The sequence below is a fragment of the Diorhabda sublineata genome, chromosome 6 (genome assembly GCF_026230105.1).
Source record: "Diorhabda sublineata isolate icDioSubl1.1 chromosome 6, icDioSubl1.1, whole genome shotgun sequence".
Classification (NCBI taxonomy): domain Eukaryota; kingdom Metazoa; phylum Arthropoda; class Insecta; order Coleoptera; family Chrysomelidae; genus Diorhabda; species Diorhabda sublineata.
The window spans coordinates 9,336,189-9,354,502 of NC_079479.1; the positions used below are offsets into that span (position 1 = coordinate 9,336,189).

The 18,314-nt window shown below is 33.3% G+C and overlaps 3 protein-coding genes across 3 annotated transcripts in view; 1 reads left to right on the plus strand and 2 right to left on the minus strand.

Moving 5' to 3' along the window:
• Positions 1-5,342, plus strand: part of LOC130444990 (uncharacterized) — a 28,948-nt gene extending 23,606 nt beyond the window's left edge. The window contains exon 14 of the mRNA XM_056780408.1: positions 1,987-5,342. Within this exon, the coding sequence (XP_056636386.1) occupies positions 1,987-2,019 (33 nt within the window). The 3' untranslated portion in view covers positions 2,020-5,342. The remainder of the gene's footprint in view (positions 1-1,986) is intronic.
• Positions 4,786-13,991, minus strand: LOC130444991 (tubulin alpha chain-like). The gene is made up of 5 exons (XM_056780409.1): positions 13,590-13,991; positions 11,318-11,558; positions 10,733-11,020; positions 8,394-8,771; positions 4,786-4,937 (listed from the first exon to the last, which is right to left on the minus strand). Exons 1-5 carry the CDS (start codon positions 13,983-13,985, stop codon positions 4,786-4,788), a joined length of 1,455 nt encoding a protein of 484 aa, XP_056636387.1. The 5' UTR covers positions 13,986-13,991.
• A 1,446-nt stretch (positions 13,992-15,437) lies between these two features.
• Positions 15,438-17,998, minus strand: LOC130444987 (V-type proton ATPase subunit d). Its single transcript, XM_056780405.1, has 2 exons — positions 17,789-17,998; positions 15,438-17,732 (listed from the first exon to the last, which is right to left on the minus strand). Exons 1-2 carry the CDS (start codon positions 17,907-17,909, stop codon positions 16,807-16,809), a joined length of 1,047 nt encoding a protein of 348 aa, XP_056636383.1. The 5' UTR covers positions 17,910-17,998; the 3' UTR covers positions 15,438-16,806.
• Between the last annotated feature and the right edge of the window lie 316 nt (positions 17,999-18,314).

An 18,314-nucleotide genomic window follows, 5' to 3' on the forward strand; every position in this document is an offset into this window, starting at 1 on the left:
AAACCAAAAAGAGCAGTTGCAGATTGCTGCTTTGAAGAGCGGAGCACTTATAGAGATGGTTCTACATGGAGGGGAGTTTCTATAGCAGCATGAACCGACTCTGTGTTCATCGTAGGAGAGACCGTGTTCAAGAAGAGGTTTAACAGCTGATAGATACACCGAAGAGATTTTAGTGGTACCGTCAACTACATTGGAGAAGAATTCACCATTATCCATGACAATGCGAGGTCGCACACCGCCAGAATCGTGGAAGATTACATTGCAGAAGTAGGTTTTCGGGTTATGGAGTGCCCAGCATACAGTCCTGATCTAAATCCTATAAAAAATATATGGGATGAGTTAAAAAGAAGAATTCGAGATAGACTTAATACCCCAAACTCGATTACAGAGCTTATGGTTGCATTAGAAGAAGACATTAACATTCCACAAGAAACAATAACTAATTTTGATAGATCTATGTCTAATCGTATGTGAGATGTTATTAGATCAAGAGGAGGTTATAGCCATCATTAAAAACTTGAGTTTTAGGTTTTAAATTGTCAATTTATGTTTGATTGATTTGTTTTGCTTAATACAAAACATAGGAAGTCGATTTCTATGGACGGATGTATATTTCCAGTATGTCTTGTTCCCATATGTCTTTAATAAGCTCATACAATTTTTTCTTTTCCTGGTTTTATTTTATTTCAGGTGTTTTATTGACGATTGTTCTAAAATCCTCATAGCTGAGGCTTGTTTTGTGATTTCATGAAAATTTTTTTCTGCATAATTTGGTTGTTTTTGATTTCTAGTTTTCTAATTATATTGATCTATTGACTTCGTTCTTTTTTTGGAAACTACGATCGGGTTAAACCGATCATGTTCGTAAGCTAATCCGGATCACTTTCATTGTTGTTCGGAAACTGGTCGAGTTAATCGGTTCGTAGTCATATGATCCTTTCTACCCTGGAAAATCGGTGGGTAAAAGCGATTAACTAAAGAGTTGTTTCATTTGTCTATGGTTTTTATGAAATTCAATAGATATTTGTATGCCAAGGACTGAACGTGCTACTTTATTGGACGAATCTGAAAATTGCGAGACGAGCGAAGCGAGGCGAGCAACAGACGAGTCCAACAAAGTAGTATTTCAGCTGCGGCGTACACAACATTTTTTATACGACGCGTAAAATCCAAAACTTTTTCAATTACACTGAGGAAAGAAAATAAATAAACATTTTATTTATTGAACAATATAATGTACTTAATGATATTTGCAATTTCAATATTAATTTGCAAAAAGTAATGTTGATTGTACCTCCAGGATAAATATCAATATTTATTGAATTGGATGCAGGTGGAATATATATATGTCTACTAGATGTTGATGGATAAAACAAGTAACAAATAATTTCATAAAATTAAAAATTTGAGGTTATGCAAAATCATCGAAGTGAAACTGTCAACTGTCAACATTGAATTGACTACTCCAGAGCGTCCCGAAAGTGTTTTGTAGTACGGAACTGTCACTTTCACTCAAAACGCAACTTTCGGTTGGTAAATGAATACAGATGGCGTCGTCTAAAAAAATTCCTTATTCCTCGTATGACTACTATTATTTTTTGTGAGAAGATACTAAAGTTTGAGGTTTTCATACTTTGAAAATTTCACCATAAAAATACTTGATAAGTTCTAAACTTCAGTGCAAAATCCGCGAGAGAGGATAAATCTTTGTAGTAGTAAAAAACTTCTTTTATGTCATGTTTTAAATTTGAAGTTTCCAACGAAAATGGAAGGTGTCGTTCGGAAACTGTCATCTAAACCTCGTTCTGGGTTTGGATCCTTAATCAGCTGATAGGTGATCTACCTCAGTCTCTAAAGACGATAACTTGGATATTGAAACGCTAGACAGAGAATGTAAACACTGTTCAATAGAAATATCATCAACGGCTCCAAAAATTTCTGCATCTGAATATAATTTAATTTTGATTTAATGATTTTATTTTTCAGGGGAGTGATATTTCAGGATTCGAATCCCTTTAGCAAAACTCCCAGGAAAAGGGAATGTTGTTATAATGATTTCGTAGCTGAAAAATGTGCCTTATAAATGTCCCGTCTGTGCCTGTGGTATTATATTATTTATTTATGAACTTTTTCACATTATTATAACAATTTTCATAAATATTTTCGTATTGTATAAAATATATTTTTATATAATTTTTATTTTAGTCATAATTATTGTGTGTGTGTGTGTGAGTGTGTGTGTGGAAAATTTTTTATTTGAAAAGTACTGGACTGTAATTATATTTAAAGTGCATCATTTTTTTTGGAAAAATGAGGAGTTGTAAAAACTAAATTAGGAAATATTATAAATAAACCCGATAAAAAATAACATGAAATTCTAATATTCCAGTAAGTTTCGTTTTTAAACGACATCGTATCCAATTGCATCTAAACTGGTTCTTATCAAATTGATAACTTTCAACTATTTCTATCAATCAAATACGATCCTCCAAAGTGAAAAGCAAAAGGAAGCAGAGAAAGAACAAGGTTCCCACTCTCCCCCAGCGTTTATTTCAAAAGAGTGAAAGAAAAATTTAAGATTATCGTGCCAATTAATTGGCAATTTAAAAAATTCTAAAAATAGTTTTCTCGTAGCAACTTTTGTTACAACTTTTCCCCTGAGATATTAGTTGTCAACTCGGTACAGAAACCTCATCAATAGTTTTGAGTTTGAGTATTTTTTCTTTAGTAGCAGCGTTGCCTCAAAGAACAATAAATGTCTACAATGGTGAAAACTCGTTTTTGTCAGTTTTGGCCTCAACGAGAACTGATTTTCTGTCTCTCACATGTTTAACTAACATATTTACCAATTTTTACCACCAAATATACCAAATAATAATATGACCTTCTTCATAACACGTTAAGCTCCGGTGTGGTCCATAACTACACGTTCCGTATTGGCTAGAGCGCTCCAATGGACTGCACGACATATTTTATTTCGAACCTTCTCCGCGGCTCTAGAGACCATATTTAAATGGTCCTGGGTCCTTGAAACAGTACCGCAAACTTGATCCTTTTGTTTTTTCATTTATTTTTTACTGCATCCTTCACAATCTCTTCTTATTTTGTAACTTGGACCTTCACTAGGCAATAGGTTTTGGCGTCCCTTAATCAGCAACAGTCGTAGTTTCTTTCATCAGTAACTTCTTTGCTACATTGATTTCAGAATCAGTAATTGCTATATTTTCTTTTTTATCATTCTTTTATAGAGTATGATCAAATTTATGTACCAAATAACAGCTCAATAACAATTTTCCTATGCCCTTTCAACGTCCTTCTCAAAGAAATTATAGTCGACCATGGCTTAAGGCTCTACAACCATTCCCGATCATGTTTCAATGCTTATTGTCTTATCACCATTTTGATCATTATTCTGCCATTTTAATATTATTTTTCCTTCATCGTTTTCATTGCTAGTAATTTCATTTCATCTATGGGTAGTCCTATTATTTCGCAATGTCCCCAATAAATGGGCTCCAAACGCTAAACGAACCTTCAGGTACTCGGCTTTGTAAAAATTTCTATATTCGAGTTTAATGCCGAGCCCCAGAGTTGTACTTCATATCACCAGATTGGTTTGAGAATAACTTTGTAAATCAAGACCTTGTTCTCAAGAGAAAGCTTGGAGTTTCGTCGATAATCCAGTAGAATTCATGCAGCTTGAGGCCAAGTTGTTTCCTTTTAGTGAATATGTGTTTTTTAGACAAATACGGGTTTTATTTTTTAGAAATTACATCGTCCAAATGTTGACCGTTACGTCGGAAACATTCTTGGAACCTGGCTTCGGTATTTCTTTACACTCTTTGGAGAAATGCCCACGAGATGCAATTGATTTCGCGAATAATATTTTCCTTCTCTTCAGAGATTATGAACGGACTTGTTTCGTACAGTTTTGAGATGCCTCCAGAGAAAAAAGTGCATGGAGGTAAGATCCGGGGACCTCGGGATGTCACTGAAACCGCTTATCAATTTGCTAGGGAAAAAATCACGAAACAACGCCATTACCAACGCCGTCTATGGAAATTGCTTGCACTTGACAATTTTCAAAAAAATCGGGTCCAATTATTTCCCTGCTTGACAACGCACACCAAACCATCACTTTGGGATTGTGAATAACTCCAAAAGATAGTGTTCATTGTGCGAAATTGCTTCAGCATTGTCTCATAGAAATTTTTACACAAATAACAAAAATCGAATACATCCCGACCACCTACAAGATGGTATGAAAACTGATCTTCATCATCCTAACGTCCTTACGCATATTGTGATCATTAGGCTTAAGCGCTTGCACAATTTAAATTTTAAACGGATAAAACTTAAGATCCTTATTCAATATTTCGTACACTATAGTTTTCGGAAGCCCCAAAGCAGTCGCTCTCTATCGACACTTGCCGCAACGAGTTTAATGTTTTCAATCGTTCTCCACGTCCGGGTGGGTGCCGGTCGTAGGTTATTTTCTGTTGAACTTGTTGTTCGGAGCCTTCGTATCCATGATCGAATCAAATGTACACTTGGGGCGTCTTCGGCCAGCAATGCTCACGAATCATTGGTTTTGAAGTACGCTTCGATGGAAAACGCGCGTTGTATATCCACTGCGACATCGCGACTAAATAACCACTACGAATGACGATGTCAGCGCTCTTCTCTCCCCGTCCCTCCGCTCAAGAGAAACTCGAAATTCAAATCCTGATCCTGCCACCGGTTATTTCCTTGCCGTTTAGACTCACGGGTGGGCAATTTCCTCTTCTATGAATTAAAGAATGTTGTATGTACAGATTTTGTTTCATTGACTTTTATTCCCCACAATTTGAGCCAAACTTGTAGATTATCCAGGTTGAATTGTAAAAGTTGGGATGCTATTTGAGGGTCTTCGTTGTTAGAAGAAAGCGAGTCCGACGTGTATAGTAAGTAAAGAAGCGGACTCAGTGAAGCTTTGGAGTCAGTCGGCGGTCAGTTGAATAAATTTGAGAAAGAGGTTGAAGAAACTTTCAATAATTCAAGTATTCATAGTTTTAAAATAATGTAAACAAGGACCAGTTAATGAGTTTGGATTCGGATACATTGTCATTTATGTAAAATGTATGGAAGTGATGTAAATACGAGACGAGTGGTATTTTAATTTAATATATTTATATGAAATGTACTCTCTGATTCTAATAATAGACATTTTGTAATATTCGGGAAAATTTAAGCAAAGTGCCAAGAAGACTAACTGTTTTTTTTTTAATTTTGTATATTGCGATATAAAAATTTTGTAAGATAATTTAACAACTATTATTGTCAATAAAATGATTTATATCAGATTTGCTTGTTTTTTTTTCTACATCAAACAGATCAATTACAAGTTCAAAAAATATTTTTTTGACGCAGCTGTTTTTGTAAGTAATTCGGATCATTCTAAAATAAAAAGAATGGTCAAAAATGAAAATAAACTAAAAATTTACAGAAAACATTTAATATCTGGATAACGGTGAGGCTTAGGTATAGGAAAGTATACATGAATTTGCCTTATTTTTTACCTCTAAATGCATTAAAATAGAAAAAACCGGGTGGTTCTATTTAAAACAATTAAGAAATTTGATATTTATGAAGTTAAACTTTGAACACTTTTTATACACACCCTGTATAAAATAAAAAAAATTTCAATATAGATTCAAATACGTCTGACTTTGCTAAAAGCAACCGAATAAAAACCTTTTCATATCTTTAAGGGTAACCACGTAAAAAAATAATTTATAAGGGTCTGCAACGGTCAAATTTTTTATAAAAAAATGATCAACTCAAAAACTATCCATTTTTCGATAAAAGTTTTTAGACAAAAGTATACTAAAATTTCACGTAGATTTCTAAAATGTATTAATATACAGGATGTTCTATTTAAAATAACACAGTTACAGTCGACTTCAGTCTATTCACTATTCAAAAATATTTCAGTTAAAAAGATCGTATCCGGAAACCCAAACGTAGAAATTTTCATGATTTAACTATAAGTAGTTTGCCATATATACAGATAGTTTTAACTCGTCGTGGGACACCCTGTATATATCTCACAAATATATATATATATATATATATATATATATATATATATAACGGAGAAATTAGCTTCGAGAAAGTTTATGAATTTATTTTTTTAGTTATTGATGTACAATTGGTAGATGAGTGATACTTAATTATCCAAAATCAAAAATTTTCTTATTTTTTATCTTAGGCGAGGCTCCAAAAAAAAAATTATCGTTGGTTTTTTCCCGAAGGAAGTTTTACTTCGATTAGTACATTCTATCCGCTTCATTCTTCTGAAAACATAGAAGACTGTTGCTTTCCTGTAATCAGAAGATTCTATGTTGTATTCCTGTAATAAATCAAAAAAAGAACATGGGGATGATTTAATAATGAAATCAACCATCAATAACCACCAATTAACGAGTTAAATAACTAATGTACATCTCCGGAAAGAATAATTATAAAGTAACAAAAAAGTTATCAAGGGCAGAAGAAGAAAGATCGAAGAATAAACGACTAGAAGACGTAAAGGAGTTTGGAGTTCCGAGATCTTAGCACTCCATGTGTGAGATTTAGTTTGACCAATTATATCATCTGAAAGGGCAGAGATTGGTCATAAAAGGTCACTTGGTCTCATTAATTGGACATTTTTTTATTAAGGGTTAAAGTTTCTCAAGGTCATTGCGAAGTTTTAGCACCTCGTTTATGAAAAAAAAAAAATAATTCCGCATGTGCGCGATCGAGAATCATTCGCTGATATGTAATTGATCAGCTTTTATAAATATTTGCTCATTTTAATTTGATATTTTTTATAGCCCTTCCTGATGTGGTGGATCTGATACAACGAACCGGCACAAAGCATGCGCGTTACCACCATGACAAATTATTTAATGTTTTTTTTTTCAATATTAAATCAAACTGATCAAATATTTATATGAACTGACCATCAGCGAATGCGTCTCGATCGCGCACACGTAGAATTTTTTATTTTTTTCACTCTAAAATTTCTTAATGACCTTGGAAAACTTCAATTCCTAGCACTGGTCAATTGATAAGACCGGACCTGTTAAGACCAATTCCTGACTGTTTCTCGATCGCGCACACGTGGAATTTTTTATTTTTTTCACTCTAAAATTTCTTAATGACCTTGGAAAACTTCAATTCCTAGCACTGGTCAATTGATAAGACCAGACTTTTTAAGACCAATTCCTGACTGTTTCTCGATCGCGCACACGTGGAATTTTTTATATTTTCACTCTAAAATTTCTTAATGACCTTGGAAAACTTCAATTCCTAGCACTGGTCAATTGATAAGACCAGACTTTTTAAGACCAATTCCTGACTGTTTCTCGATCGCGCACACGTGGAATTTTTTATATTTTCACTCTAAAATTTCTTAATGACCTTGGAAAACTTCAATTCCTAGCACTGGTCAATTGATAAGACCAGACTTTTTAAGACCAATTCCTGACTGTTTCTCGATCGCGCACACGTGGAATTTTTTATATTTTCACTCTAAAATTTCTTAATGACCTTGGAAAACTTCAATTCCTAGCACTGGTCAATTGATAAGACCAGACTTTTTAAGACCAATTCCTGACTGTTTCTCGATCGCGCACACGTGGAATTTTTTATATTTTCACTCTAAAATTTCTTAATGACCTTGGAAAACTTCAATTCCTAGCACTGGTCAATTGATAAGACCAGACTTTTTAAGACCAATTCCTGACTGTTTCTCGATCGCGCACACGTGGAATTTTTTATATTTTCACTCTAAAATTTCTTAATGACCTTGGAAAACTTCAATTCCTAGCACTGGTCAATTGATAAGACCAGACTTTTTAAGACCAATTCCTGACTGTTTCTCGATCGCGCACACGTGGAATTTTTTATTTTTTTCACTCTAAAATTTCTTAATGACCTTGGAAAACTTCAATTCCTAGCACTGGTCAATTGATAAGACCGGACCTGTTAAGACCAATTCCTGACTGTTTCTCGATCGCGCACACGTGGAATTTTTTCATTCTAAAATTTCTTAATGATCTTGGAAAACTTCAATTCCTAGCGCTGGTCAATTGATAAGACCAGACTTTTTAAGACCAATTTCCGACCTTTCAGTTACTATAATTCCACACATAGGGCACTAGGATCGCGAAATCAGAGTTTGGTATAGAAGATGGGAAGAAGATAAACAAGACAGCACAAGACTTTTAGTAAAGTGAGTTAGCGATAAAGAAAACTATGAAGCTGATGGAAACCGGGAATTACCTTAATTCAGATTGGATCTAATAATGAAGTTGTTCACTTTGAATTAATCGGTTGGAAAGTAATGATATTTCGTTTTTATCCTTCTACTTCATTGTAATCCATAATTAAACATTTCATATCCTCCTTAGCATCTCTAAATTCTTCTTCTTCCATTCCTTCTCCAACGTAATGATGAACAAATGCTCTTTTTGCAAACATAACGTTAAATTTCCTCAATATCCTCTCCCACGAACTCTTGATTGCTGTATTATTGGATAACATCGTCACAGCTCTCTGAACCTTTGCCAAATCCCCCCCAGGAACAGCAACTGGTGGCATGTAATTTATCCCCACTTTGAATCCCGTAGGACTCCAATCTACGAATTGAATGGAACGTTTTGATTTGATGTTGACTATGGCGTTATTGACATCTGTCGGAGCTACGTCTCCTCTGTATAATAGACAACAGGAGATGTATTTACCTTGAAATATAAACAATCTGTTAGTTTAAGAAATTATTACAAAAATTAATAACCATATTAGTTGTTAAAAAAATTCTATAAAAGACATAGGGGCTGAAGATTGGAGAGGTGGGTATATTCTTACAATACACAAGAAAGGTGTACAAAAAATAGCACAAAAATAAAATCAGGAAGAAAATTATTCACGCAAGGAGAGTCGATATTTGATGCAATCAATACTATCAAGCAAATTATGGAAAAAAAACTACAATAAAATTGTTATTCAAAGATTTCTAACAACCATTTGACTCGGCCGAAAAACGCTAAATTGATAAATGGAGAAACCAAATAGAGATGATTAAATGTGAAGTGAATTGATTTACAACTACAAGAAGGGACCAAATAGACACATATATCGATACTGCTACCAGAAGATGTCATTAAAATTCAAAATGATAATAGTAAAACGAATATAGGAGTTCGAAAATAAAATACTTTTATAGAGGAGCTGAAAAGAGAGAAAAAAAATGAAAACATTTGTAAGGCTTATAAAAATTGACAGCCAAGCAAATATTAGCAAACATTTTTGTAAATTACAATCTTTCGAATTCGTGAAATTTGTTACATTTGCAGTTTTTTATGTCAAAAATGGGAAGGGTTTTTTATTTCGTTTTTATTATTTACAGCTTCTATTTTCTCGGTGGAGTTCCAATGAGTAGGCAGATATAGGCATTGGAATTTAACAAAAGAGATGATTCACTACCTAAAGTAGATAGATTGAGACCACGAAATCGAATCACTTCTTATTAGTTCATAGAGGAAATTAAAATTTCGCTAAATTATATATTTTTAATGTAGTTTCTTCCGTGAATATAATTCATTATTACATATATTGTTTCAAATGAAATTTTTGTCGACTTGGTAATATAAACTTTGTGGGATTGTGGCAATTAAATATCAAGGTATACTCTTTTTGATACTTGAAATATTTCGAGCTCTATATTCATAATTCTACCAAAAAGTTGTAAAATAAATAGAAAATCAATTTTTTAAAATTTCGAAAAATCTTGAAGAATCAGGAGAATTTACGAAAAAAATTTAAAAAATCGAAAAAAAATGTTTTCAAAATTTAAAGACTATTCTTTTCAAAAATCAAAAATGTGAAATTCGAAAAAACAATGAGGACTAGAAAATTTAGAAAAATAGGAATATATCAAAATATTTTGAGAGAAAAATTTGAAAAATCGGAAATTTGAAATTAATTCAAAATTATTTTGAAAATTTTAAGACTATTCTTTTCAAAAATCAAAATTGTGAAATTTGAAAAAAATATAAAAAGACCAAAAAAAATTAGAAAAATATAAAAATATTTTAAGAAAAAAGTTACAAAAATCGGAAAATTAAAATATCGAAACTATTTTGAAAATTTGGAGACCATTCTTTTAAATTAAAAATGTAAAATTCGAAAAAAAATTAAAAGACCAAAAAATTTAGAAGGATATCAACATATTTTAAGAAAAAATTTTAGAAATCCGTAAATTAAAACTATTTTGAAAATTTGAAGCCCATTCATTTTAAAAATCAAAAATGTAAAATCGAAAAAAAAGTAAGAGGATCAAAAAAAATTAGAAAAATAGGAAAATATCAAAATATTTCACGAAAAAATCTAAAAATTAAAGTTTATTCTAAAAAAATAATGCTAAGAAAGAAATTTGAGAAAGAATCGAAATATTTTATGAAAAAAATCTAAAATTTAAAGTTTATTCTAAAAAAATTATGCTAATACAAAAATTTGAGAAAATATCAAAATATTTTATAAATAAAAATTGAAAAACCTGTAAATTTAAGTTTATTATAAAAAAATGGATAAAAAAACTTGGTTTTAATATCAAAAAATTTCATGAACAATAAATAATATCAATGAATTGAGAACCGCGTTAAAATATTTTTGTGTTATTAATAATTTGAAAACATTATCTCACCTGTTCTTGGATCACATTTCACCATTTGATTAGCAGGCTCGAAACACGAATTCGTCAATTGCGCTACGGACAATTGTTCGTGGAAAGCCTTGTGAGCAGGCACGAACGGAGCGTAAGTAATTAGAGGATAGTGTATTCGAGGATACGGTACCATGTTGGTTCTAAATTCAGTCAAATCTACATTTACCGCACCTTCGAATCTGAGTGACGCTGTAACCGCTGACACCACTTGTCCCAATAGTCTATTCAAATTGGTATAAGTCGGTCTAGGTGTGTCTAAATTCCTTCCTTGAATATATTAGAATTGAAAAGTTTCAATTTATTCAATTCCTCAACCTAACCTAACCTAATTTAACCTAACCCAACCTAATCTAACCTAACCCAACCCAACCTAACCTAACCCAACCTAACCTAACCTAACCCAACCTAACCTAACCTAATCTAACCTAACCTAACTTAACCTAACCAAGTTATCGTCTTCAGAGACTGAAGTGAACTGAGTCTCTGAAGACGATAACTCGGTTATCGAAACGTGCGTTAGGCGGTAACGGTTCCAGAAATTCCAAGTGAATAATCTAAACATACCTAGTATATCGTATACAGCTTCGTTGTCCATCAAAAAACACATATCTTCATATTCTATCGAAGCGTTTGTAGACAAAACAGTATTATAAGGTTCTACTATAATAGTGGATATTCTGGGCGAGGGAAAAACTGCAAACTCCAAAGTATTAATTTTGGAATAATCGGTGCTTAGATGTTGCAAAAATAATGAAGTGAAACCTCCGCCTGTTCCTCCTCCATAAGCTCTGAAGAGTATGAAACCCTTAAAATAAAATAAATAATCAACATTTTACAAGTCTCTACCAGAATCACGGAGGTCCAATGGATTAGTAGAGGGTAGATGAAGGGAGCAGATTTAATATATCGAGGAGCAGAGGGAGTTCTCGAAGAGCCTTTAACCACCGTATCCTACAGACAAGAACCGGACCATAATAAGTTGTCTGCAATAATTATAGGATTTCTGTGCAAGGGCAGGAATCCAGGTAAGTATATAAGTAAAACCTTTTATGTCAATACTGATATTCCAAGCCATCTAAATGACCTTCAAGTCCGCTAAGTGATTCGTCCCATCGGTTTTTCTTTAACGTGGTTCACCAAACCTTGACAGAACCGTTTGTTTGTTTTTTCTTATAACAAACCAACCTGATTGTTCGTTTTTTTTGCAACCTCAAGCAGTGCAATCACAAACAAAAACCAAAACCCCCGCCACACAGAGAAGCAACTCCTATAGTGACCTTCAAGCCCGCTATGTGATTCGTCCCATCGAATCAAATATTTCTATCTGTAACTAACAACGGCGAGTATTATTCAAGTTTGAATTGCTGTCTCATGCACTCTATTCGGCAAATTTAGACCCCTCAGATCATTTTCTGTTCCCAGAATTGAAAAAATGATATGCGAACGCGCCAACTGATCGAATCGCAGAAGCGCTGACAACAGCGCAACCTCTATCTTGTTTATATCATGTCTCAGACTCAGTAGATGTTTTCTTTGTGGGGCCAGATACTTCTGGAAACATCCTCGTAGCTCACAATTAATATACGGAATCTGGCGCGTGGAAGATGCTATTAATTCGAAACCACATAAACTGTCAAACTGATTTTAAGAACGCGCCACCTGATCGAATCGCAGAAGCGCTGACAACAGCGTAATCTCTGTGTTGTTTACATCGTGTCTTAGACTCAGTAAATGTTTTCTTTGTTGGGCCAGGTACTTCTGGAAGCATCCTTGTAGCTTATAATCAATATACGGAATCTGACGCGTGGAAGATGCTATCAATTCGAAACCACATAAACTGTCAAACTGATTTTAAGAACGCGCCACCTGATCCAATCGCAGAAACGCTGTCTCTGTCTTGTTTACGTCGTGTCTTTGACTCAGTAAATGTTTTCTTTCTTGTGCCAGGTACTTCTGGAAGCATCCTCGTAGCTTACAATCAATATACGGAATCTGACGCGTGGAAGATGCTATAAATTCGAAACCACATAAACTGTCAAACTAATTTTGAGAACGCGCCACCTGATCAAATCGCAGAAGCGCTGACAACAGCGCAACTTCTATCTTGTTTACATCGTGTCTCAGACTCAGTAATAAATTCAACATTTGACATTTTATTTAAAGAAGGGTAAACTATCTTCCGATATAATTAAGCGCTGCAGTAATGTTGCAATTAATGACTAACTAACGTAATTTTTCCAAAATTAAAAATAAACAGTGAATTATTTTATCGGTAAAATCAGCGCTAAACCATGACATTGCGCTTGCGCTATTACTTTTTCAGGTGTTTCCAGACAAATTTGGTGAGGTTTCATTATTAGAAATTACTTTTTTCAGGTCTTTAATAGGTTTTCTCTCCTCCATAGCTATTTTTTCATTCGTTTTTGTAAGTTCTTCCTTCATATATCTTCCTTATTAATCGTCTTTCTCCCATTCTCGTGACATATCTTTTTGTTGAATCTTGTTCTTAATCTTTCTCAGAAATCTCATTTCTGTACTCTGTATTTTGCTTGTTATTGTCCACGTTTCTGATCCAGGAGATCTTCGTAGGTCCTTTCGGATTTAGATGAAGAAGGGCCGGCTAGCAGTGACCCAAATGGTGAGTGTCATTATCGCATAAAAACGTTTCGCATTCAACAACCTCGTAAGCATAGAGGTTTTTAGTGACCAAGATGAGGTTAGTCGGTTATTCGTATTCAAAGTTTTTAGAGGTGTTCCTTTATTACAAAATGATAGATTTGGTACAAAAGCAAAACGTTATGGACATAAGAAGGGAAGTATTTGTTGGAAACTTTACCTGTAAATTACCGCAATCTTCTGCAACAAGTCTAGTTCTATCTAACGCTAAATCCAACATTTCTGTACCAATACTGTATTTACCACGAGCGTAATTGTTTGCTGCATCTTCTTTACCTGTAAGTAGCCGGTCGGGATGAAATAGATGTCGGTAATATCCAGTTCGAATTTCATCAATTACTGTAGGTTCCAAATCGATCATAACAACTCGTGGTACCGCTTGACCACTTCCTGAGAGACTAAAAAATGGACTGTAGCTATTATCTGAGTAACTGGGATCGTATAAAGTTCCATCGACTCTGATACCGTGTTCCAAGCAATAGAGTTCCCAACATGCATTTGCTACTTGGACACCAGCTTGACCTAGATGAATTTGGACTATTTCTCCCTTAGGCATTATGTGTTAAATATTTTATGGAGCATTTTCTGACTGGAATTTTGAAAATATGATCGTGATTGCGACTAATGATACAATTATGACATATTTTTGAAAGTGTTTGATGTTAATTTTGATGTTTGACTTAAGAGTGGGCTGCAGTTCAATGTACACGTGACAACTTCACTTTAGATATGAAATATTTTCTAGGTGTCGCTACTAGTATTAGATTGTTTATAAATTTGTGTGTTTTTGGCAAAAAATACTATCGAAGCCTAGGCTTGTCTCGATGAACATTATTCGCCTAAAAAAAATCAGCCATTGAGAAACGAGGCGATGCATGCAGTCTACGCCCAAAAGCGACTGCTACCGACAAAACCTTCGATTAAGTCTAAAAAATAATTTCGTTAGACCGTAAAGTCAGTTGATTGAGATACCTTAGACTTAAAAGGTATCAGAGGAACGTGTTGGACATATCGTGAATGAATATTTGGGTATGCGAAAGATCTGTTGAAAATTGGTGTCTAGCGAACTTACAATCGATCAACGAAGTGATGATTCAAAGCAGTGTTTAGTCATGTTTACACGTAATAAATCAGATTTTTGAGTCGACATGTGACAATAGATGAAACAAGGAGTCCAATCGAGTGGACTGCACGTGATGAACCGACTTAAAAGCATGGAAAGACGCAAATGTCGGTAAATTATAAACAGCGACTACAAAGGTTGCTACTAAAGTTACGAGATATGGTAACACTGATGTGAATATGTCAAATTTGACATTACTGTGACTTTCGACGAGGATTAAACCAATAGTATGATGGAGCACCATCTAAAGTGTCCACGTCTCGTAGTTTTTCCGAATTGAATCGTGTTCACGCTTCGCTACAGGATGAATTTCGTGAAGGTTGTCCCAAAACCGATTTGTAAACATTCCACAACACTGTTGTTTACCATTCTTATTCAGAATTAATAAACAATCTATCTCCCGACGATTTTGATATTCTCTTGCGCTTGAACTTACGATAGTTCTCAAACAAGAATACGTAGCGCATTACAGTCCTGGTCTATAAGATGGATATGAACTCAAAAGTAAACAATAATTGACCATATGGGTCTTTCAAGATAAGACAAATCCAACAAAAGTCGTTCGCGCACGAAGCAATAACTGAAAATATGTAGAACAATGTAGAACGGTCAAGTGGAAGTGGAAGAATCAGGGAAACCAATCGTAGAAGACGAATCATTCTCCATTATAAGAATGCGAGCTATCACGCATCAGTTCAAACAAAAACGTTTTTGAACAGTCAAAACATCAAATTGATCGGTCATTCGGAGTACAGTCGTTGTTTGGAACCCAATGATTTCTTGTTATTTGCGCGGATTAAAAATTGATTGCGAGGTCAACGTTTTTCAGCAACTGAAGGAATAGAGATTGGAAAGAAAACTATTTGTTTGATGTACATAATATATTTATTTTATACATAAACAAGAAGAATAGCATTTCAATAAGTTTTTTTTACAATATCTTTTGAAATAAATCACGAATTCGACTCAATAAAGACTTTTACTAACAATGTTTCAAAAAATGTAATTGGGGGAAGTGCTTTCAATAAAATATATTGTATATATATATATATATATATATATATATATATATATATATATATATATATATATATATATATATATATATATATATATATATATATATATATATATATATATATATATATATATATATCATAAATTATATTTAAGTTAAATATTTAGGTTAAAACTAGATTTATTCTAGACAGTGACACACAAGATGAGGGGAGCTCGAAATCATCAAGATTAAATAGATAAATCCAAAAAAAAAAATAAAAACATGGGTCGAATATTATATCAGCATTTCAATGTCACAAAACGGTTATTTTTTCATTATTGTTCTATCAGCATTGAAATCAACGCTAAATTTAGCTTAAAAATTAACTCCCAAATGCTATAGAATTAATTGTCTTTTTTACAAAATTCAAATACTTCTAAAACTTTTGCCGGGCTCAATCGGTTATTACCCTTAGCTCCTTTTCCAGAGTATAGATAAAATTTTGAATATTTTGAGGAGAATAACTAGGGTGTGATGTTTTGGTATTCGTCGAGTGCCGTAATCGGATTAATTAATTATTTTCTTGCATAATAAATAGTTTTTTATAAAGTAGTTTTAATATTTCAATACAAAGAATATGTTCAACCATCATTGGTTAGCCCGAAGATACATTACATGGGATGGGTAGATTTGTGCAATTTTTATTTTTAAAAATTATGAAAAATTGTAATAATATGTTATTTTAATTTATGAAATAGGTGAAAATGTTTTTAAAATATAGAAAAACATATCGCACCTCCTCTCATATAGTGTCATAACCCAAAAAAAACTCAAAAAATTTGAAAATCTTTTCTCAAATTACATCAAGTAATTAGTTGCCATTTCAGTAACTTTATCAGTTTTTGAGTTACAATCCCAAATTTGAAAAATAAATTTAGAATTAATTTCAAACGCTTATTAGTCCATAGTGTGTTTTTTTTGACTTCTGACACTATTTGAGCTGAGAATTAATGATGATTCATTAAAAAGCTTAAACTATGATCTACTTTCTTCCTTGTATTTCACTCTCAACAAAATAAATTAAATTTTTTAAAAATATTTGATGGCAAATTTTACATCTTTTATAATTAGAATATTCGACCCATGATATATCATTATATTATGAGAAATAAAATGAAACTCCCGCGTGTTTCTACATTTTCCTTTTAGTTAACACTATAAAGTTCAAAACTGATTAAATGGAATGGAAATTTTTTAAAATATCGGAATGTAATTATCAATTTTAGCCCTGTGTTTCTGTGCGACACACTCAGCGATCCAAACAATATTTCTGCATTCCTGTTCCTTCAATTTCAAATAAGAATAAAAAACTCCAAAGTGAAATTGTTGCATGAAAGCATTGATATTAAGACGAACTTCATACTCAAAGAATTTATCTTCTAAAGTTTTATCTCCGGGATTATTTCCGGCGCCTTCAAAAAGTTTGGAATATTCCGCATAATATTCAGCTACAGCTTTCACTTGATCGTAATCTTCAGCTCTAACGAGCGCGGCTAATCCGTCAGGATGGAGTCTACCGCAACGAGGATACAATTTAGCACGATCATCTTTACTCAATTCTGTACCAAATGAGTTAATAGTTATAATTATTGCACGTCTATCGGCTTCAAATGCTAAGATTTCGCACATACAATCAGCTGTAGTACCTCCGATTTCTTTGCAGAAAGCATAGAATGCTTCTAAATATGCTTTGTACAATGTATTTCTTATTATTTCAATATTCATCTCATCTAAATCTTGTTCACTAATACAATCAACAAAAAATGGAGCAAGTGGAGTATCTACTAAGACTGCATTATATAATTCAGCTGGGGTAGCAGCGACATGGATAGCTTCCATTTGTTCAAAACTACCTAAAGGGTGACATTTTGGAATTAACTCACCAATTGGTCGTTGATGAAGAGTTCCTGTAATTAAGAGTATAATATTATCTATCATGTAACTGTACGTAATAAAGTCCATGAAAGTAGACAGAGGCTCCACTGCTTGATTTCGCATATGTTGAAACTCAATTACCAATTTTTCCCTGAGTCTCAAATCGATAGTTGATACTGACAAAGGTGAGGGTTCATTGGCCAAAAATGTACCATAATCGGTTCCTTGTAAATGCAATTTTAAATCTGGAAATAATCAGTATCATAATAACTATATTGAATTTTTCAAATAAAAAACATACCTTCAAGGCTTTCGCATTGAACCAAATTAAGATAGTCTGATTGTTTGAGGATTCCGCATTTGAATCCACGACATAATCCTTCCAAGTAGCCATTGTCGATGTTAAAAATACAGCCCTTCATGATGTGTGCTTAATTTTTTAATGGTATTGAGAATAACAAGCTCACGAGATAAAAACACCTCACCCAAATGTCATATGATTATTGTCATTGTCAATTAAAGCACGTGATTAATAAAATCCATCAAATTCAGTGTAGGCAACTCAAAATCAGTACTTGATGTTAATCATAGGTTTGCTCTTGGTAGCTGCACTGACAGAACTATTTCAGGAAGTGTACACTAAAGCGTTCTTTCTAGCAGAAAGAACTTAGTAGTCCTTAGTAGCAGTGCTAGAGAAATAGTTCACCTAGTTCACTATACTTCTTGTACTGGGTCTAAAATCAGTCCAGCCAGTACAATGCAATAAGTGTAATCTGGAAACGTTAGCACTACATCTTCTTCATCGGACTAATGTAAAATATCAAAAA

What these genes read in the sequence shown, in the direction of transcription:
- LOC130444987 (XM_056780405.1), bottom strand. Translation starts at nt 17,909, where the DNA reads ATGAAGGGCTGTATTTTTAACATCGACAATGGCTACTTGGAAGGATTA. An exon ending in TCAATGCGAAAGCCTTGAAG is followed by an intron (nt 17,733 to 17,788) that starts GTATGTTTTTTA and finishes GATTATTTCCAG; the next exon opens with ATTTAAAATTGCATTTACAA.
- LOC130444991 (XM_056780409.1), bottom strand. Translation starts at nt 13,985, where the DNA reads ATGCCTAAGGGAGAAATAGTCCAAATTCATCTAGGTCAAGCTGGTGTC. An exon ending in AAGATTGCGGTAATTTACAG is followed by an intron (nt 11,559 to 13,589) that starts GTAAAGTTTCCA and finishes TTTTATTTTAAG; the next exon opens with GGTTTCATACTCTTCAGAGC. An exon ending in GAAATGTGATCCAAGAACAG is followed by an intron (nt 8,772 to 10,732) that starts GTGAGATAATGT and finishes TTATATTTCAAG; the next exon opens with GTAAATACATCTCCTGTTGT.